Source organism: Molothrus ater, chromosome 29 (assembly GCF_012460135.2).
Source record: "Molothrus ater isolate BHLD 08-10-18 breed brown headed cowbird chromosome 29, BPBGC_Mater_1.1, whole genome shotgun sequence".
NCBI classification, from domain to species: Eukaryota; Metazoa; Chordata; class Aves; order Passeriformes; family Icteridae; genus Molothrus; species Molothrus ater.
In genome coordinates, this window is record NC_050506.2 from 1,685,259 (window position 1) to 1,706,272 (window position 21,014).

The following is a 21,014-nucleotide window of genomic DNA, read 5'->3' on the forward strand; positions in this document are numbered from 1 at the left end:
CCGCCCCTCAGCTCAGTCCTGCCCCTCCACCCCCGCCCCCTCGCGCCTTTGCTCTTGCCCCGCCTAAACCACGCCCCTTGGTCGTGGTCCCGCCCCTCCACGCTGCTATGGGGTCTCTGCACCCCCAGACCGGGGTGTCCCCCCTTGTAACCCAGCAGGACCCCCCTGCTCTCCCCCAGCCCCAAATCACGACCGTGGAAAGAAGAGGATCCGTTTATTGGGGTACAGGGGTTGCTCCCCAACACGCTGGGTTGGCCTTTCAGCAGCCCCCAAGGCACTGCGGAGCGGTGGGGTGGGCGCAGCGCCACCGCACCCGCCCAGTCAAATAATATTAATAAAAAATTACTTTGGGCCTGACAAAACTGGGGCCGGGGGGTGCCCGGCTGGTCCACGGCGGGGGTTAAGGCAGGCAGAGGCCTGGGGGGTCCGGAGGTGCTCAGAGGGTTCGGCGGTCCCGGGCCCGGCCGGCGCGGTCGGACAGGCGGGGCCGCCTCACCCTCCGTCCTTCCGCTGGGCTCCAGCAGCGCAGGCTGGGCAAGACCACCCTGCTGAGCGAGGGGGGCTCACTGAGCTCTGCCTCTACGAGTCGAGTTCGCCCGTGACATCTCGGACTCGCTGCCTTCCGGATTTAACGGGGAGGCGGCAGGGAAACGTGCACTCCGCCGCCCGCCCGGCGGCGCCCGCCGCTTCTCCTCCGGGGCTGCGCAGGGTTCCGTTCCTCCCCTCCTCTCGGCCTTGGATGCGGTTGGTCCCCGCCCTCTGCGCTCAGCGTCACTTCCCAGCCGAGCGCGCCATTAAGGGCGGCGTGGGGGGCGCGGTGTGGCGGCTCCGCGAGACTCCAGAAGGTTCCGCCGCGATGATGGGCCCGCGCCCCGTCCTGGTTCTCAGTAAGTTCCGACCGGTTTGTGGTGGGCAGACAGCGGTGGTTATTAGTGCACCTCATAGCTAGGGTGGTGAAGGGGTAGTGGAGGTTATTTGATGCTGGGTTTATTAGGATAGTGATTGGTATGATGCCCTAGCCTCAGAGCTTTAGGAGTAGGGCACGGAACCGGCAATGGGGGCACGGAACCGGCAATGGGGGCACGGAACCGGCATTGGGGGCTTGGAACCAGCAGTGGGGGCATGGAACCGGCAATGGGGGCTTCTCCGTGAGCTTTCGGGAGTCATAGGTGTAAACCATATAGGGGGGCTTTTACTATTAAGGCTAGGAGTAGGGCTAGGCTTGCGACTAGGCTTGATCAAGCGGTGTTTAATGTGGGATGTGAGAGTTTTAAGTATCGGGAACTATAATGCACCGATTTGGTTGTGTAGGTGGAGGATGGCAGTTAGCAATGGGAGTTAGCTGGCGAGCGTGTAGAATAGAAGGTAAATGCCGGCGTTTAGACGCTCTAACAATAGAGCGGGCCCGGCCCGCACTGCCGGGGCGGAGGGCGATGGGGTGGCCGGTTCGGACCCCCGCGCCGCTCTGCCGCCATGTTGCGGCTCCTCATGGCCGGGCGCCCTTTCACGGCCCGTTCCGGCCGGGCCCGCCTGTCCTGCCGGGGATCCAGTTCTCGGGCTTCCGGAGCTGCTGGAGCGGGTCTAGAGGAGGCCACGGAGAGGCTCCAAGGGCTGCAGCCCCTCCGGGAATCGCCCCCAGCTCCCCCCCACAGCTCCCTGCCCACAGCCTCTGCCGCGCCCTGCGCGGGATACCCCGGACCCCGCCGCCCTCAGACCTTTTCTGGCAGCGTTCCGTGCTCGCCTCTTTCTCAGCACGTTGCTTTGTCCTGCCCTGTTTGAACCCCATGTGAACCCCAGTTCTTGGGAGCTTCTGGAGCGGGTCTAGAGGAGTCCACAGAGATGATCCAAGGGCTGCAGCCCCTTCGTGAATCGCTGCTGCCCCCAGCTCCCCCTCACAGCTCCCTGCCCACAGCCCGGAGCCCGCTGCGTTCAGACCTTTTCTGGAAGCGTTCCTTCCTCGCGTCTTTCTCAGCACGTTGCTTTGTCCTGCCCCGTTTGAACCCCAATTCTTGGGCCTCTGGGGCTGCTGCAGTGAGTCCAGAGGAGGCCACAGAGATGATCCAGGGGCTGCAGCCCCTCTGCTCTGGACACGGGCTGGGGGTGTTGAGCCTGCAGAAGTAGAAGCTCCAGGGAGACCTCAGAGCCCCTTCCAGGGCCTAAAGGGGCTCCAAGAGGGCTGGAAAGGGACTTCAGGCAAGGGCCGGTAGTGATAGGGTTAGGTGGGATAGTGGGAAGAAATTCTTCCTTGCGGCAGTGGTAGGGCCTTGGCACATATTGCTCAGAGGAGCTGTGACTTCCCCATGCCTGGAAGTGTCCAAGGCCAGCTTGGAACAGAGCTTGGAGCTCTGCTCTAGTAGGTGTCCCTGCCCATGAAAGGGTTTTGGAGTGAAATAGTCTTGAAGGTCCACTCCAACCCAAACCATTCTGTGATTCTCTCACCTTCTACCAACATGAGGTATTCCCGGGTTTGTTTTTTTTTTTTCCTGTTTGGGTATCTCGTTGTCTTCTCCATCCATTCTGCTCTCTATTAACCCAATAGGCAGACTATCATAGCCCAGCACCCCTTTTCTGTAAGCCTGCTTGCCTGAGACCTGGTGCTGCTCTTGCTGTTGTTTCCTTTTGTTCTGTCTTACACCTCCCTGTGCATCTGCTCCCGAATAAATCCGGGCGTGCTCGGGCCGGGCTTTCAATAGCAGAAAAGCATCCCTGAGCCCAAATGTGCCCTAGGGCTGAGTTTGTTGACAGCTGGGTTCCAGCTGTGGTTGTGAACCACTCGGTACCCCAGCTGCTGCTCACCCTCACGTGCCAAAATAACCTTGATGGATTAACTTAATGATCACCCTTACAGTTCTGCTCACTGTACGTGAGCCTCTGTAACTTTTTTTGACTGAAGGCTCCTGTACAATAGCAGCTCCTCAGCTTTGGGAGATCTGGCAGATCCCAGTGAGTCCCTGCAGTTTGATTTTTCTGGGGTAATAGGTCCTGTTTGGGGTTGCAAAGCTTTGTCTCAGGATGCTAACAAGGAGTTGTGTTATAACAGGGAGTGTTGGTTTTCACTAATAGTTTTCTAACAATATATTTCTCATCATGACTGCAGTATTTGTATTAAAACTCTGAATTTCAATCTGGTCACGTGTTGAATGGGTGACTGAGAGGTGACTGCATCCTTGATGTTTTGTACTTGATTAATTTTATTTTTTCTGTATTCTTTAGGTCAGAATACAAAACGTGAGTCTGGAAGAAAAGTCCAGACAGGAAACATCACTGCTGCAAAGGTACCAAATTCTCAGGCTGTGTGTGTGTGTATTTATATATTTCAGAGGGAAAACTGAATGTGGAGCATATTTTCTCTATTTGATATGAATGTAGAGTAGAAGAGGAAGCAACATAGAAAATAATTTTCTATGTTAGCAGAAGATTCCTGTACTATTACATAAAAAATTCTGTATAAAACCAAAATATCTGCATTGTTCATGTAATGGGTACCCTATAAATCACCATGGAGGGATTTAGCTAACCAAACCCCTTTTCTCTGCAAAGTCTGAAAGTGTCTCAGTTTTGACATCTGACTGAGATAATAATTCAGTGTGGTTCCAGTGTCTTGATAATCCCCATATTCTCATTTCCATACAATTCTTAACCGTGGCTGCACCTCAACAACACAATCAACCCCACAGCAGAGTTGTTGGATGACTTTAAATTTTGCAGGGGCTGCTGATTTCACAGTGGGGATGTTTTGGGGCTTTTTGATGCCCTCCTGTATAACCTCCTTTCTTTGATTCCTCCCAGACTATTGCCGACATTATCCGAACATGTTTGGGACCGAGAGCGATGATGAAGGTAAGAATTCGTGCTGCAGCTGGTTAGAAGTGAGACCCACGTGGGACAGAGCACTCAAGTGTTGATTCTCTTCTTGCAGATGCTTTTGGACCCCATGGGTGGGATTGTGATGACCAACGATGGCAATGCTATTCTTAGAGAAGTGAGTTTCCCCTCAAGGGTTTTCTTGTTAAACGTTAAATCAGTATGTGCCAAATTTTGGATGGCAGTGGGAGCTGTGTGATCTCCCCTGCTCCAAGAAAGGTTCTCACTGGGGAGAAATGAAACATGTCAAACATACCCAGCAGGTATTCTTGCTGTACAGAAATGCAGGTTTGATCCTACAGTGGGAAGTTTTCATGGAGTATTTCCAAAACTGATGCAAGTTCTTTGGGAATTGGAGCTGTTATCAACTGCACTGAGACATTTTGGGTAGATGGTGTTCACAATGCCACATGATGAGACCTGGAAATCATTATTGTTAAAAGAACATCCTAAAAACTGAAATGCCTGAAAAACAGCGAAGAGACACAATCCTGTCAAATACAAGGGCTTGATTTTGGTCTCAGAAAGGAAAAAAAAGCCTTGCTGTTGTTGGACAGAATGCCTTTAATTGTATTAAAGGTGTGGTGTTTGTTCCATTGAGTGATGTGAGACATTTCTGCTTTGATATTCTGAAATAATGATAATAATGATAATAATGATAATAATGATAATAATGATAATGATAATAGAATATTTATATTAATACATATCATTTATATTCAATTATATTATTGTATTATTTATATTGTATTTATATTATTATATTATATTCAATATAAATAATATCTTTATTTTATATATATATATATATATATATATATATATATATATATATATATATATATATATATATATATATATATATATATAATAGAAATAATATTCAAATCCATGCCCCATCCTTGCTCCTGCCTAGATTCAAGTCCAGCATCCAGCTGCAAAATCCATGATAGAGATCAGCCGCACTCAGGATGAAGAAGTTGGAGATGGGACCACATCTGTCATTATTCTTGGTAAGGAGACTGACTCCAACACTTTATTCAAGGCTAAAATTCACTCTTTTTTCTAAGCAAAGCCTGTGATGAGACACATCCTAATTATTTACTAATCTTGAAATGGAGAGGAGGAGTTTTGACTGTGAGACCCTGACGTGATCAGCTCCACACTTTGGGAAGTTGTTCTTCCCCCATGATAACCCCAGATAAGAGTAAAGAAATGTGTGGGTGATATTAGAGCAGACATATTTTTTTCTGGTATGTGGTCTCCTTTCTTGACTGTTGGTTGTCCTACTAACTTGAAGAATTTTGATTTATTTTAAATTTATTTTTTGTTGTTTTTAGCTGGAGAGATGCTCTCTGTTGCTGAACACTTCCTTGAGCAGCAGATGCACCCAACTGTGATCATCTGGGCTTATCGTAAGGCTCTGGATGACATGATCAGTATTCTGAAGAAAATTGGGTAAGTTTGGGCTGGTGGGAGTCAGAGAGGAGGGATTGGGGCTTTCTGTACTGCTTGGAGCTGCTCCTTCAGGCACTGAAACACAGCTTAGCAAAACTGGACAGGGAGTCCAAAGGGTTAGATTGTTGCTTGGAATTAACAACGGTTAATTTGGTTTTTCCTTTATCTCAGAACTTTGGTTTTTGGTTTTTCCTTTATCTCTGGTTTTTCCTTTATCTCAGAACTCTTTGGTTTTTCCTTTATCTCTGGTTTTTCCTTTATCTCAGAACTCCAGTGGATGTGAACAATAAAGAGATGATGCTTAAAATAATTAAGAGTGCAATAAACACCAAGGCAATCAACCGCTGGTCTGACCTGGCCTGCAGCATTGCTCTTGATGCTGTAAAGACTGTGGAGTTTGAAGAAAATGGCAGAAAAGAAATTGATATTAAAAAATATGCAAAAGTAGAAAAGGTGAGTTTGTCCTGAACTGTTTCTTATCCTTGTGCTCCTTTCTTGGTCTGAACTGGTTTATTGCAGGGTGTGTTGGGAAGAATTTGGTGTTATTTCTCTGCAGTCTGCAGACATAATCCTTGATTATTTCAGGATGATTTATTTTAATCCTTTATCATTTCAGTCAGTGTTGTCAGCCATGCTGTGGCTGCTATTTCAACTCTTTTTAAAAAAGAGTGCCTGTCAAAAATATCATTTCAGTTGGATTTGGAGCATGGAAAATTAAACATGTTGTCAGACAACAGAATGTTAAAAGTTTCTTAACTTCTTTCACAACTTCCCACTTAAAATCTAAATCAGTGTGTGCTTAAAATTAAACTTTGTGTAGTGATCTGGACTCGCTGTGGTTACCTGGAAGATGTTTTTGTAAACTAAACTGACTGACCTCGTTTCCTGCCTTGTGTCTGTCAGATCCCAGGTGGTTTTAGTGAGGACTCGTGCGTTTTGCGTGGGATTATGGTGAACAAGGACGTGACCCATCCCAGAATGCGCCGCCTCATTAAGAACCCGCGCATCGTCCTCCTGGATTGCTCCCTGGAGTACAAGAAAGGAGAGAGCCAGGTGAGAGAAACCTGCAGCTCTTCATTTAGAATGAGTAAAACAAACAGATGCAGGTGGGTTTTTAAAGCTGCAGGTGGGGAAAGGATTTCTGTGCTCTACTTTTCAGAGACCTATGGAATGTAGGGGCTAATTCTGCTTCAGAAAAATAGGAGTGAGGTTACAGCATTTCAATTGAAGCAGCTACAGTGATTTGTGATTTATCGAAATGTGGGGGCTAATTCTGCTGTGGGCTTCTGTGACCGTGGTCACAAGGGTTTTCAGGATGAAGAAGAGACGAGAATGTTGACTCCATGATCAGAAGGCTTGATTTATTATTTTATGATATATGTTGCATTAAGACTATACTAAAAGAAATAGAAAGGAAAGGTTTCTTCAGAAGCTAGCTAAGCTAAGAATAGAAAAGAATGAATAACAAAGATCTGTGTCTCAGACAGAGAGCAAGAGCCAGCTCTGCCATGAGTGGTCAGGAAATCCCAACACCCACAGGAGACCAATCCCAGGTCTACCTGTTGCATTCCACAGCAGCAGATAACCATTGTTTCTTTTTGGTTGCTGAAACTGCAGCTTCTCACAAGGAAAAATCCTAAGAAAGGATTTTTCATGAAAGATGTCTGCTGTGGGCTTCAGAAGAATAGGAGTGAGGCTACAGCATTTCAATTGAAACAGCTACAGTGATTTGTGATTTATCTAAATGTGGGGGCTAATTCTGCTGTGGGCTTCAGAAGAATAGGAGTGAGGCTACAGCATTTCAAATGAAGCAGCTACAGTGATTTTGTGTATCTAAATGCTGGTCAAGAGCAAAAGAAATATTTCTGAGCTTGAACTAAGGTTACTGCTCAGCTGGCACAGTGTCACAGTTTATTTGATCAATGTTTTCATCCCTGACTTTTTCCCCTGGTTGTACTGGAGGAGCTGAGCTGCTTGAGGCTGAGGAGGGTGTGTCTAATAGTGTGAAGGTTGGAATGAACACCTCAGCTGTTTGCACCTCTTTTGTACAGACTGACATTGAAATTACTCGGGAGGAAGACTTTGCCCGGATCCTGCAGATGGAGGAAGAGTACATTCAGCAGATGTGTGAGGATCTGATAAGAGTCAAGCCAGATCTGGTCATCACAGAAAAAGGAGTTTCTGGTAATGGCACATGTGATCCTTTGTGTTGAATTCATCTCAGTGAGGTTCATGGTATTAAATGCACTGCTCAGGAAATTAGGAAAAAACCCAACCAAAACTAAAAACACAGCAGCAAACTAATGCAGCTCCTCCCAAACTTGGTGTACACCAGCAAAAAGGGCATTGAGGTTCATCCTTGATGTTGCTTTGTGAAATTAGACTCCTACAATAATATTTTGCTTTTCCAGCAATTTGGGAAAGATACCAAAACACAAGTGAAGCCGAGTTTTAAGCCCTGGAGAGCTGTGCTGCCATTTTGCCTTGCAGCCTGGTTTAAAAAGCTGCATTTGGGTGCTTTTCTCCTGTAACCCCTTTTGCTTCAAAGACTGGAATGAAAATAGCTGGATTGTTAACTGAGAAACAGATGAAATTTAGCATGATGCTGCTGGTTCATTACTGAACTTCCACAAACCTGGTTTCAGACCTGGCCCAGCACTACCTGATGAGAGCCAACATCACCGCCATCCGCAGGGTGCGGAAGACTGACAACAACCGGATTGCCAGGTGGGCTTTGGCTCCTGCCTGGAGCTCGTTCCCACTGTGCCTGACACAGACTCGTTGTGCTCCCACCCTCTCAGCTCTGATTTGGGGGTGTCTGATGCTTTGCTTTGGTGTGCCAGGGCCTGTGGCGCTCGCATCGTCAGCCGCACCGATGAGCTCCGGGAGGAGGATGTGGGAACTGGTGCCAGGCTCTTTGAAGTGAAGAAAATAGGAGATGAGTATTTTGCTTTCATCACCGATTGCAAAGATCCTAAAGCTTGCACCATCATCCTGAGGGGAGCCAGCAAGGAAATCCTAGCGGTGAGTGAGTGAGTGCATGGGCTGCTTCACCTCCTGTGCCAGCCACCCTCGTGGTGAGCACACTGTGGGCTGGGCTTTCAGCTGGTGGGGTGCTCCAGGTAAAAGTGGAGCTGAGGAAGGGTCTGGAACACAAGGAGGAGCTGGGGGGCTCAGCAAGCACCTTATTGCTCCCTATTTAGTCAGGCTCTTCACCCTAGAAACAAATTACAGGGCAAGTGTGGAGAGCTTTGTGGATAATTGGCTAGCTGAGAAAGGCCACTTTGGTGTGATACCGTTGGATAAGGATAGGGGAAACAAGCTGGGGATTAAGTAATCAGTGTCCAATCACTGACAAGGGTCATGGTGACCTTTGCTGCAACATGAAGATGGGGGAGAAAATCCTTTGCCAGAAAAATGAAGATAGCCTAGGTAGAATAGCTACAAGAATGTAAACATAGAAACAAAATAATCATTAGAGCATAGAAGTAGGTGTGGTTGATTTAAGTGTCTTTTAACCAATAATGAGCTCAGCTTTTGCAATATGTATAAGCTTCATTAACACCAATATAAATATGTGTGAGTTATCAATAAACTTCGAGATTTGCTGTTCACGCATATTGTGTGAGGCAATTCTCCCGCCGTTCACGACAGGCAAGTGGAAGCGGCCTCAAGTTGCACCAGGGCAGGCTTAGATTGGCCTCAAGTTGCACCAGGGCAGGCTTAGATTGGCCTCAAGTTGCACCAGGGCAGGTTTAGATTGGATATTAGGGGAAATTTCTTCATGGAAAGTGTGGTCAGACCCTGGCACAGGGCACCCAGGGCAGTAGTGGAGCCACCATCCCCGGATGGATTTAACAAATGTACGGATGTGGCACCCTGGGACTTGGCTCAGCAGTGACCTTGGCAGTGCTGGGGGAATATTTGGACTCTTTTATGCTCAGAGAACTTTCCAGCCTCGAGAACGTTGTGACTGTGTGGCTGTTGCAGGAGGTGGAGCGCAACCTGCAGGACGCCATGCAGGTGTGCCGCAACGTGCTCATGGACCCGCAGCTGGTGCCCGGCGGGGGAGCCACTGAAATGGCCGTGGCCCATGCACTGACAGAGAAGTCCAAGGGCATGACAGGAGTGGAGCAGTGGCCCTACCGTGCAGTGGCCCAGGCCCTGGAAGTGATTCCCCGCACGCTGATCCAGAACTGCGGCGCCAGCACAATCCGGGTTCTGACTTCGCTCAGGGTAAGGAATGTGGCAGCAGGAGAGAGTCAGCCCTTCCCTGCTTCAGCAGCTCCAGCTGGGGTCAGGCACTGTTCAGGACGGTGCCCTTGTTGTGCTGTCAGTGATGGGTTCTTGTGTAAACTCCAAAATCAAGAATATTCCAATGACCTGTTACAGTTTCCTCAGCCCATAGTTGGGCTGGGGTTCACAGGGGTCCCAGGACAAGGGAAGAGATGAGAATCTCGACTCCATGTTTCAGAAGGCTGATTCATTATTTTCTTATATAGGTTATATTAAAACTATACTAAAAGAAAGGATTTCATCAGAAGGCTTGAAAGGAAAAGCAATGGAATGATAATAAAATGTTGTGACTGACCAGCAAGTCCAAGACTGTGATTGGCCATTAATTAAAAACAAGCACATGAGACCAATCCCAGATCCACCTGCTGCATTCCACAGCAGGAGATAATAATTGTTTACATTTCATTTCTAAGGCCTCTCAGCTTCTCAGGAGAAGAAATCCTAAGGAAAGGATTTTTCAGAAAACATGTCTGTGACACACAGTCAGTTTGAGACTCCGGAGGGGAAATTGCCACCTCACCCACCCTGTCCTTCTGCTTCCAGGCCAAGCACACTCAGGAAGGCAGCCAGACATGGGGGGTGAATGGGGAGACTGGAGCCCTGGTTGACATGAAGGAGCTGGGGATCTGGGAGCCCTTGGCTGTCAAACTTCAGACCTACAAAACAGCCGTGGAGGTAAGGAGAGGTGGAAACTTCAGAGCCTCTGTGGGTATCATCTGGGGCAGGAGGACATCCTGCCCTGCATGCTGGGGTGTTTGGGTGGGCATCACACCCAGTGCAGGGCATGCTGGTGTCTGAGAACGAGGGGTGTGGGAGCCCAGCCTCAGGCTTTTGATCCTGCAGCTGAATTTGATCATATTTCATCCCACCTTTCCCTGCAAACAGTGCAGGGTGCAGTGCCAGGCAGAGCTGGGCCTGAGCAATCCCGTGCCACAAATGCTGGAACCATGAGTGGCGGTGGGAGCTTGATCCCTTTGGCTGGCTGGGGCTGCCATGTCTCAGCTGCAATGGGAACGTTGTAGACCCTGCCATTACCTTGCTGGTGTTCCTCGAAGGGATACTGTGTCCTTTCTGTATCAATCAACAGGAAAAAAAAGGGTGTCCTTGTTTCCATGGTGGTGGGAGAGCAGCCCCTTGCTGCTCCCACAAGCCTGTGAGACACCATTCCCCTTTCCTGTGCTGAAAGAGCCATTTCAGCCCAGAGCTGATGAGTGTGTGGTGTGAAAGCTGGGCAGCTTGGGGTTTGTGTTTTGTGTTTTGTGATGAGCTCTGAATGAGCCCTGGCCCTGGGCTTTCTCTGCAGACTGCCGTTCTCCTCCTCCGTATTGACGACATCGTTTCGGGGCACAAAAAGAAGGGTGACAACCAAAGCAAGCAGTCTGCAGCACCAGAGCCAGCCCAGGAGTGAGAGGTTGAGTCTTCCCAGGGGGGAGAACCACCTGCCTTGACCTGGACATGGGAGAAGCTCAATGCAGTGGCCTGGTCTCAAGGCTGAGCCTGGAAAAGTTTGTTTAAAGTCCAGGAGGGATGGAGAACACCCTGGGCATGGGGAAAAGGTGCAGTGGCTCTTGGCAGCACTGCACTGCTTGTGGGGTGAGGGTTACTGAGTGAAAATTCTCTTCACCTCGAAATAAATGCGTTGTTTCAGGCTGTTTCTGTCTTTAATCCTTGTGCTGGGGTCCGTGCCAAGCCCAGGAGGTTCAGCAAGGCCAAGGGCAGGTGCTGCACCTGCATTGGGGCACCCCAAAACACAAACAGGCTGGGGGAGAATGGATGGAGAGCAGCCCTGGGAAGGATTTGGGGCATGGGACAGTGACAAGAAGCTCAGCACGCTGTAGCAACGTGCCCTGGGAGCCCAGAAAGGCAACACTGACCTGGGCTCATCCCCAACAGGGTGGGCAGCGTGTGAGGGGGGGATTCTGCCCCTCTGCTCTGTCCTAGAGCCAGAAAAATGAGATATTGGGAAGGAATTCCTTCCTTGTGAAGATGGTGAGGCACTGACACAGGTGGCCCAGAGAAGCTGCCCCAGTCCTGGCAGTGGGAGAAGGCTCAGAGCAGCCTGGGCTGGTGGAAGGGGGTTGGACCTGGATACTCCTTAAGGTCCCTTCCAAACCAAAGCAGTTTGTTACCCTCTTGTCCCATTATCACTTCACTCTGATTCTGCAAGAGGAAGAAGAAATCCCCTGTTGTGGGCCTGGCTGCAGGGATTTACTCTCACTGCACTCTGGCTTTGAGAGCACAGTGGTGCGAGCAGCGTCTCACGGGGTGATTTTATGATTTATTCCTTTATCTTGGCTTTATGCCCAGAAAACAAAAGCTGAACCTTTAAGATGGAGCCAGAGTTGGGGTGGGGAGCCCTGAGCTCCTGGGTGGGCTCTGTTCAAGCTCCTCTCTGGGTGCTCAGGCCGGACCGGGCCCACTTTGTTCCTTTCGTTGGATTGGGTTGGGTTTTTTTGCTGCTAGAGTGAAGCAAAAGGGTTTTAAAGGGTTTTTCCCCTTCCCTTCCCTTCCCTTCCCTTCCCTTCCCTTCCCTTCCCTTCCCTTCCCTTCCCTTCCCTTCCCTTCCCTTCCCTTCCCTTCCCTTCCCTTCCCTTCCCTTCCCTTCCCTAGCCTGGAGGCTGTACCGGGAATCCTCTTGGTGCTTTGTTATTTCTCTCTGAACTATTCCGGCTTGCTTGGTTTCTTTTTTCTTTTTCGGCCGCTCGGGGGAGCCGGCGGGACCGCCCCGAACCCGAGGCCTCTTGGAGGAGCTGAACCCACACGAGAAATGAAATTAAAATCCAGCAACTTCAGCCGCTGCAGGACCCACGCCAGAAATCCAACAGGTTCCAGCTTCTATGAACACTTTTCTGCTCTGTCCTCACAGGCAAAGAAGGGCAGTCACGACTTCTGCCTCTCAGCCACATGGTGAGGTGGGGTTTGAGTTTCAAAATGTTTTCTCCCTTTTTTCCCTTTTTTTTGGGTTGTTGAAGTTTGTTTTTTCTATTAATAAATACGTGGGTTTTTTTCACTTTCATCCCCTGCTATCCATTTCTCTCATTGGCAGAAGAAAGAGAACTTATTGAAACCCTCTCTCTTTTGACAAAATCATTTTAGAGCGTATTTCTCCTAGAATTTTCTCTAAACCAAGACCCAAGGTTTGGGACAGGCTGGGCAGGGGGTCTGTGCCAAGCCCAGGAGGTTCAGTGAGGCCAAGGGCAGGTGCAATGCTCACTGTCACGATGTTCCTTTTATATTACTACAAAATCCTCAATACTTCCACACAGCCAAACGTGTGCAGAATAAAAAAGAACAGCAAGAACACAAAAAAACCCAAATCATGGCCACCCAGAGAACACCACCAACAGGGACCTCCCTTAGTGCCCCTTTTGGGCAAAGCAGCAGCTGTGACAGCCTCTGTCAAATCAGGGCTGTGGTGTCACCAGAGCCACCTCTGTCCCACAGGGAGGCAGCACCCAGAGGGGACCCTGAGACATGACCCTGCTATAGGTACATTTTATAATATTGGCTTTTTGCAAATATCCAAATGGATTTTATATGTGTAATGGTAAAATAACTTTGTTATAAAGATGTAGTTTTTCTTTCTGTTGTTAATACAGCTTAGTGAAATAGCTGATGTAAGGATGCTTGTGTTAAAATGCCTGTTTGGATGGGATAACACCCAATGAACACAGGATGAGGACTCCTGTCCAGATCTGCCACCCATCAGCATTTGCTGTCTAAGACAGTGTGGACCAAGGCCCAAAAACTGGAAATGATAAAGAGAAGGAGCCAAAACCACAGCCAGGAAACATGCAGGCTCTAAAAAGGCAGACTCGAGGAGAGGCCGTGTAAACTGGTTTATGGATATGCATAAGAGTCAGATGTAATGGGAAATGTGTTTAAGGGCTATCCCCAAAGGTGACAGTGTGCTCTTGGCTCAGTGTCAAGATGCACCTGGCCATATCAACCTTTGCTATTTGGTCTTTATTTCCTATTGTCCTTTATTAAAGTTTTAAAATTTTCACAGGAGAGGGAAGGTGTTTCAGAAAACTGCAGCAGGCAGATGGGAGCTGGAGGCAGCACAGGGGGCAGAGCCCCACACAGGCCCCTCTGGGCACTACCACCCTTGCTGCAGCTGCAGAGGAGAGAGGGGTTCTGCCTCCAAAGGGGTTGGACAAGGCAGTTTGGGACTCCTGCTTGTTCTTTTTTCTTGTTTCTCCAGCAGAACACAGAGGACACCTCACAGCTGCTGCTGCAGCCACCCAATCCTTTGCCCAGAGGGCTGAAGCACCACACAGGCAGCAGCTGGAGGGGGATGGATCCCGACCCAGCCGCTGTTCTTGGGGGTTTGGGGGTGTCCTTTCCCGAGCTCTGGGCTGCTGCTGCTGGCATTGGACTCTGCTCAGTTCTTTTTGCTCTTGGGGGTGTCATACTTCCTCTTGCTCGAGTACCAGAGCAGCAGGGGGATCCCGATGGAGGGCAGGGTCATCACGCCAAATGCCGCCCAGTCCAGCTAGAGGGAGAAATTGTTAAGAGAAAAGTCAAAACAATCCAGGCCAGGGGAGTCTTAGAGCAATGAGGTCAGAGGAGGAGAGGGAGGAGAGACCTCACACTGTCTGCAGCTTCCTCACATGGGGAAGCAGAGGGGCAGGCGCTGAGCTCTGCCCTCAGTGAGCAGTGACAGCACCCACAGCTGTGTCAGGACAGCCAGCATTAAAGTCTGGATATTAAGAAAAGGCTCTTTCTCCCAGAGGATGCTCTCCCAGGCACTGCAAGAGGCTCCTCAGAAAGTGGTCACAGCACTGAGCCTGACACCAGCTCAAGGAGTTTGGATAGGGCTGACAGGCACATGATTGGGATTCCTGGGGTTGTCCTCTGCAGGGCCAGGAGTTGGACTCCACAATCCTTGCAGGTCCCTTCCAGCCCAGGAGGTTCTAAGATTCTACTCTCAGATTTTCTGCCTCAAATGCCACAGTGCAGCTCCTTCACAGAGGGAGCTGGGATGGAAACTGAGCTGTTTCTGTGATAGCTCTCTGGAGAACTGACAGGAACCAACTCCAGCTCCCTCTGCAGCTCTCCAGGTGACTGCAGGGCAAGGCACACACACCATGTGCAAGCAGGAAGCCACCACACTGGGCTGCAGCTGCCTGCTGCACTTTTCCATTGTCCATTGAAAGATACTCACAAAGTGAGGGGAGAACCTCCTGTCGAAATCACGCTGAGCCAGGATTCCTCCCTGCCCAGGAGCACTGGTGAAGCCAACCTGGAAAAGACAGGGGAAAGGCAGGGGAAAGGCAGGGGAAAGACAGGGGAAAGACAGGGGAAAGACAGGGGAAAGAGGCTTTGCCACCTTTCCTGCTTGCTCCAGAACTGGGCAGGGTGAGAGCAACACAGACATGAATCACCTCAACCATGCAGCTCTGGGGTCAGGTGTGTCTGCAGGTGTCACAGACATCTTTTATGGAAAATCCTTTCCTTAGGATTTTTCCTCCTGAGAAGCTGAGAGGCCTCAGGAATAAAATGTACCCAATGGTTATCTGCTGCTGTGGAATGCAACAGGTGCATCTGGGATTGGGCTCATGTGGTTGTTTCTAATTAATGGCCAATCACAGCCCAGCTGTCTGGACTCTCTGTCCAAGCCACAAGCCTTTGTTATCATTCTTTCTTTTTCTATTCTTAGCCAGCCTTCTGATGAAATCCTTTCTTCTATTCTTTTAGTATAGTTTTAATATAATATCTATCTATTTAATATAATTTATAGTAATTTAATTCTATATTTAATTATATATTTTTATAGATATAATATATCTAATTTAATTATATATATTTAATATATATAACTAAATATATAATTAAATGAATATATATAATTTATATATAAATATATAATAAATATATATTTATATATATAAAAAATTATATATATATAAATATATATAATTAAATATATATTTATAAATACATAATATTTATAAATATTGTATATAATATATATTAATTTATTATATATATTATATATTATATATAATATGTATTATATATTATATCATATTTATAAATAAATATATAAATATTTATATTATATATATTTATTAAATACATATTTAATTATTTATTTCTATATTTAATTATATTAAATATTATATATTTAATCTGATATACATATTTAGCATAATATCTATCAAGCCTTCTGAAACACGGAGTCAGATCCTCATCTCTTGCCTCATCCTCAGACCCCTGTGAACACCACCACGTGCAGGGATCCCATAAATCAGCCACTTACCACCACCTGGGCACCCTCCTGTGCCAGGTAGGTGATGGTGGCAGAGGTGAAGTTGAAGTACCCAGCCTTGAGAGGCCGTAGAACCACGGTGTGGGACACGTTGCTGGCTCTGGGAGTTGGATGTTAAGGAACACTGCTGTATTTCAGCAAGAAAAGTGAGGAAATGGGAAAGAACAACCAGGAGCCAGGTGAGAAAGTCAGTGCTGCTGACAGATCTGAGTGCTGGTGGTCACAGCCAGCCAGACCCAGCCAGGGCTGACCCAGCTGCTCCTCCACAGGCAGAGGAACCACCCAGCTCTGCAAGGAGCTTTGTTTTCACACTGCACCATCCAGAAGAGGAGGGGTTTGGATTTGCCACCATGTCCAGGCTCTGGAAGGAATTTCAGGGACAGCAGGTGAAGATAGGATGAAGCTGCAGGATGCTCAGGGGCAACAGAGAGAGCTGGGAAGAATTTCAAAACATGAAAAGATACGGAGCAATCCTGTCCCACTTGACGCTGAGCATGCCAGAGACGATGCCAAAATCTTCTGGGGGGAAGGAATCATCCGAGAGCTCCACATCCAGGGCAGCACTGAGCACAACAAAGAGAGGGGTGAGACAGGAATCTGAAGCTTTGCCATCTGCTCACAGGCTCTGCAGCAAAGTGCACGGACGCTTCCATCTCCAGCAAATGGAAGAATTGATTTTTGAGAGAGGAAATGTCACCAGCAGAAGATGGGGAGGAGAGTTGAGGTATCTCAAAGGGAGACAGCAGAGGGAGGAAGGCAAAGCTGAGAGAAACAAACACAAGGACAGGAAAACCACCATTTTTTCCACAACACAATTTGGCAGTTTGCTGAACTTCAGGTACCATCCCATGGATACACATGCTGGCCTAAATAATAACCAAATCCCACATATAAAATTACAGGATCACATTAATGCTGTATCAATTCAACATTACAGCACCATATATTCTTCTGTTAGCAGTACTGCACTCAGTGTGCATTATTCTGCATAAAATAAATAAAATAAAAAAAAAAAAAAACAAAATCTCAAAGCATTTTAATAGGGTCCTGCATTTGTTCAATCAGCTTTTCATTCTGGAATGAAGCTTTTTAGCAGCATGGTGGAAGTTCTGTTTTATCTTTGACAGGTCCTCAGTTAAGTCCTGAGAGCAAAAAAGGAATTTTCCTTAAAAAGAATAAATGTGAAAACCAGCTTACAAAGCCAAGAAAGGGAGCTGCATGCATGGGGAACAGTGTCACAGGACAGCACAGGAACTAAAAGGCAAATTTCAGGGTCAATCCTTCAGACATTGCTGGAAAGCTCAGAGTTAGAGGGAGCAAAAAGCAACAGCACACCAGAGAACTCAGAAATTGCCTTGCCAACCCTGCAGCCACACAGAGAACATTTGCTCGTGGTCAGTACTGAAGCCTGGCCAGGGCTTACCTGGAGCCAACATTGTAGATGTTGTACTGCAAAGTCAAGTCCTTGCCCTCCACTGCATATCTGTTTAACAGGGATTTGGAGGCCAGGAGCCTGGCACCATCCTCGCAGTGAGCCACAGACAGCAGAGCAAACACGGCAAGAAGGGGGAGCTTCATCTAGAAACACAAAGAAATGGAACTGAGCATCTGAAATATCTGAACTTGCCCGTGAGGGTGGAAGAATTGGCACAGCAGTGTCCCAGAACTGCAGATCTGGAAGAAAAGTTCATGATCTTCTCCTCTTTCAAAGCTCCTGGCCAGTACCACTCCCTTTTGCAGAATATGGAATATCCTGAGTTGAAAGGGACCCAAAAGCATCATCAAGTCCAAGCCCTGGCCCTGCACATCTCAGTAATGAGCAAAGCTTTCAGATCACTAAGGCTCTTCCAGAGCAAAAGCTTTGGTAATGAACAATTTCATCAGTTTTAGCAACTGATGGTTAATTGCCCTTGCAAAGCCTGGCAACTTTCCAGCACTGTCTTACACAACAGAATTAGTCCTTAGAAAGCACATTATTATTATTATTATTATTATTATTATTATTATTATTATTATTATTATTATTATTATTATTATTATTATTATTATTATTATTATTGTTGTTGTTGTTGTTGTTATTTGAACATTGAGATAATAATGAAGAAGAAGAAGGAGAGGAGAAGGAGAGGAGAAGGAGAGGAGAAGGAGAGGAGAAGGAGAGGAGAAGGAGAGGAGAAGGAGAGGAGAAGGAGAGAAGAGAAGAAGAAGAGAAGAAGAAGAAAAGAAGAAGAGAAGAAGAAGAAAAGAAGAAGAAAAGAAGAAGAAAAGAAGAAGAAAAGAAGAAGAAAAGAAGAAGAAAAGAAGAAGAAAAGAAGAAGAAAAGAAGAAGAAAAGAAGAAGAAAAGAAGAAGAAAAGAAGAAGAAGGAAAGAAGAAGGAAAGAAGAAGGAAAGAAGAAGGAAAGAAGAAGGAAAGAAGAAGGAAAGAAGAAGGAAAGAAGAAGGAAAGAAGAAGGAAAGAAGAAGGAAAGAAGAAGGAAAGAAGAAGGAAAGAAGAAGGAAAGAAGAAGAGGAAAAGAAGAAGAGGAAAAGAAGAAGAGGAAAAGAAGAAGAGGAAAAGAAGAAGAGGAAAAGAAGAGAAGAAGAAAAGAAGAGAAGAAGAAAAGAAGGAGAGAAGAAGAAGAACAGAAAAAGAGAAGAATTCCAACATTATTCCTCCCTATTTCCAGCCACTGAGCACCACCAACTCCCTCCAGTGGCTTTTGTGATGCCCTGCACACTTCCCTGCTTCAGGCCACGTTGTCTGACTTATCCAAACCCAGCCCCTGCAGCCACCCTGCTGAGAGGACCAGGAGACAACAGCAACACCACAGGTGTGACCAGTGGGGACACTTGATGGGGCTTTTAATTGCAAAAACTGCTTCAGTGTCAGGGCCTCTGCCCTCCACAGTCACAGGGTGGTGGTTGGGGTTGGACAGGGCTGTAAAGACCATGGAATTGCACCCCCCTGTCGTGGGCAAGGACACCTTCCACTAACCCAGGCTGCTCCAAGCCCATCCAGCCTGGCCTGGAACACCTCCAGGGATGGGGCAGCCACAGCTTCTCTGGACAAGCTGTGCCAGTGACTCACCTCCCTCACAGGCACCAATTTCTTCCCAATATCCCGTCTAACTCTGCCCTCTGGCAGTGGGAAGCCTTGTTTTGTCACTGCAGGACCTCGTCAAAGTCCCTCACAAGTTCTCTTGGAGCCCCTTTAGGCCTCTGAGGTCTCCCTGGAGCCTTCTCTAAGCTGAACACCCCCAGCTCTCCCAGCCTGTGTCCAGAGCAGAGGAGCTCCAGAGCCCTCAGATCATCTCTGTGGCCTCCCCTGGACTCACTGCAGCAGCTCCTTGTCCTCCCTGTGCTGGGGAGCCCAGAGCTGGGGCAGCTCTGCAGGGCAGGGTCTCAGCAGAGCAGAGGGGCAGAATCCCCCCCTCACACGCTGCCCACGCTGCTGGGGATGAGCCCAGGTCAGTGTTGCCTTTCTGGGCTCCCAGGGCACGTTGCTACAGCGTGCTGAGCTTCTTGTGAATGTCCCATGCCCCACATCCTTCCCAGGGCTGCTCTCCATCCATTCTCCCCCCGCCTGTTTGTGTTTTGGGGTGCCCCAATGCAGGTGCAGCACCTGCCCTTGGCCTCGCTGAACCTCCCGGGCTTGGCACGGACCCAGCCCGTCCCAGAAGCCCCTTCCTTCCCCCCAGTCGTGCCCTGCTGCAGCCCAGGCTGCTCCTGCCCCCTCACAAAGCCCAGAGGGGCTCAAGGAACCTCCCGACAGGGAACTGCCCGGTTTCACCCACGCTGCCCGCAAAACACCCCGACTCTGACGCTCGTCCTTCCTGGCCCCTCAGAGCCGATCCTCTCCTACAGACCCGTCCCGAGGGCCGAGGACACGGCCTCAAACTGCCCCAGGCCTCCCGCCCCTCACCGTCTCTCCCGCCGCCACCGCCGCAAAGACGAGTCAGCGCCAGCGAGGCGGAAATGACGCACACGAAGCGCGACTCAGGAAACCCCAATGCCCCCTGGGAAATGGAGTCCTGTGCGCATGCAGGGACTCCGCGCATGCGCAGAGCAGCGCTTCCTGCGCTGCCCCATTGCCCAGTGATGGCGGAAGTAGCGGCGGGCGCTGCTTTTAGTTATAGTTGGGACTTTTATAGTTGGTGCTTTTAGTTATAGTTGGTGCTTTTAGTTATAGTTGGTGCTTTTAGTTATATAGTTAGTGTTTTTAATTATATAGTTGGTACTTTTAGTTATATAGTTAGTGCTTTTAGTTATAGTTGGGACTTTTAGTTATAGTTGGTGCTTTTAGTTATAGTTGGGACTTTTATAGTTGGTACTTTTAGTTATAGTTGGTACTTTTAGTTGGTGCTTTTAGTTATAGTTGGTACTATGAAAAATGCGTATTTTATGATCGGCTTTTTGCAAATATTGAAGTGAATATTATATGTGTTGTGTTAGAAAGTAATGCTGTATTCATTCTCTTAAGTAGTGTGTTAAATATAGTTTTGGGTTATTAAAAAAAAAAGTTAAAATAGAAACTATGCTGTGTAGGACCCTTTTTTTAAAGAAATGACTCACAGCAAGATAGCAGTTGCAGGACACCTCAGTCTTTCAGAGAAAAAGAATTTATTGCCCTCTTATCAGAAGAAACGAACTTCTTCCCGCCTCGAAGGCACTGTCAGGATTCAGAGGAAGAAGCTGACGATGACCAGACAGAATCCTGTGTTTGAATGGAATTTATGCATCATGTATGAAGTGTATGAATATGCAACAGGCTGTTGTTTTTAAGGGTTAATCCTTTGTTAATGTGTGTCCTTTTTCAGGCTCCTGCTGCCCAGAAAAAGGTACCTGGACGTCCATAACTCTTTGTCTCTATTGTCTCATATTGTCCTAATTAAAATTGCCAAAATTATTATTACTCTAATTGTATTACTATTTTTATAACCATTTCATTACTATTAAACTTCTAAAATTTTAAAAACAAGTGATTGGCGTTTTTCACACTGGGGGTGGCAATGTCCTGCAAACAGGAGCCCTGACCTCACTTTGTCCCTGAGCACATCCCCCATAAAGCTGATCCTTACTGCCTATAGGACTTAATAGATTTTTGCACCAATTAATAAGTGGACAGACACAGCCCCACTATTC

The 21,014-nt window shown here is 47.7% G+C and overlaps 2 protein-coding genes across 2 annotated transcripts; one reads left to right on the forward strand and one right to left on the reverse strand.

The window, feature by feature from the left end:
• The first annotated feature begins 784 nt into the window (after positions 1–784).
• On the forward strand, positions 785–11,270 carry CCT3 (chaperonin containing TCP1 subunit 3). The gene is made up of 14 exons (XM_036397822.2): positions 785–887; positions 3,214–3,275; positions 3,790–3,840; positions 3,920–3,982; positions 4,781–4,877; positions 5,205–5,322; positions 5,589–5,775; positions 6,226–6,375; positions 7,374–7,506; positions 7,968–8,049; positions 8,166–8,346; positions 9,313–9,558; positions 10,162–10,293; positions 10,922–11,270. Exons 1-14 carry the CDS (start codon positions 857–859, stop codon positions 11,024–11,026), a joined length of 1,638 nt encoding a protein of 545 aa, XP_036253715.1. The 5' UTR covers positions 785–856; the 3' UTR covers positions 11,027–11,270.
• A 2,306-nt stretch (positions 11,271–13,576) lies between these two features.
• SSR2 (signal sequence receptor subunit 2) lies at positions 13,577–19,850 on the reverse strand. Its single transcript, XM_036397939.2, has 6 exons — positions 19,795–19,850; positions 17,316–17,470; positions 16,357–16,455; positions 15,884–15,992; positions 14,786–14,863; positions 13,577–14,113 (listed from the first exon to the last, which is right to left on the reverse strand). Exons 2-6 carry the CDS (start codon positions 17,468–17,470, stop codon positions 14,003–14,005), a joined length of 552 nt encoding a protein of 183 aa, XP_036253832.1. The 5' UTR covers positions 19,795–19,850; the 3' UTR covers positions 13,577–14,002.
• Positions 19,851–21,014: the final 1,164 nt, after the last annotated feature.

Bases quoted from the DNA above. Each gene is read 5' to 3' on its own strand.
- CCT3 (XM_036397822.2), top strand. From the start codon at position 857: ATGATGGGCCCGCGCCCCGTCCTGGTTCTCA. The intron at 3,276-3,789 runs GTACCAAATTCT...GATTCCTCCCAG, and splicing joins GAAACATCACTGCTGCAAAG to ACTATTGCCGACATTATCCG. The intron at 9,559-10,161 runs GTAAGGAATGTG...TTCTGCTTCCAG, and splicing joins GGGTTCTGACTTCGCTCAGG to GCCAAGCACACTCAGGAAGG.
- SSR2 (XM_036397939.2), bottom strand. From the start codon at position 17,470: ATGAAGCTCCCCCTTCTTGCCGTGTTTGCTCTGCTGTCTGTGGCTCAC. The intron at 15,993-16,356 runs GTATCTTTTCAT...TCCAACTCCCAG, and splicing joins AAGTGGGACAGGATTGCTCC to AGCCAGCAACGTGTCCCACA. The intron at 14,114-14,785 runs GTGAGTATCTTT...TTCTCCCTCTAG, and splicing joins GGAGGTTCTCCCCTCACTTT to CTGGACTGGGCGGCATTTGG.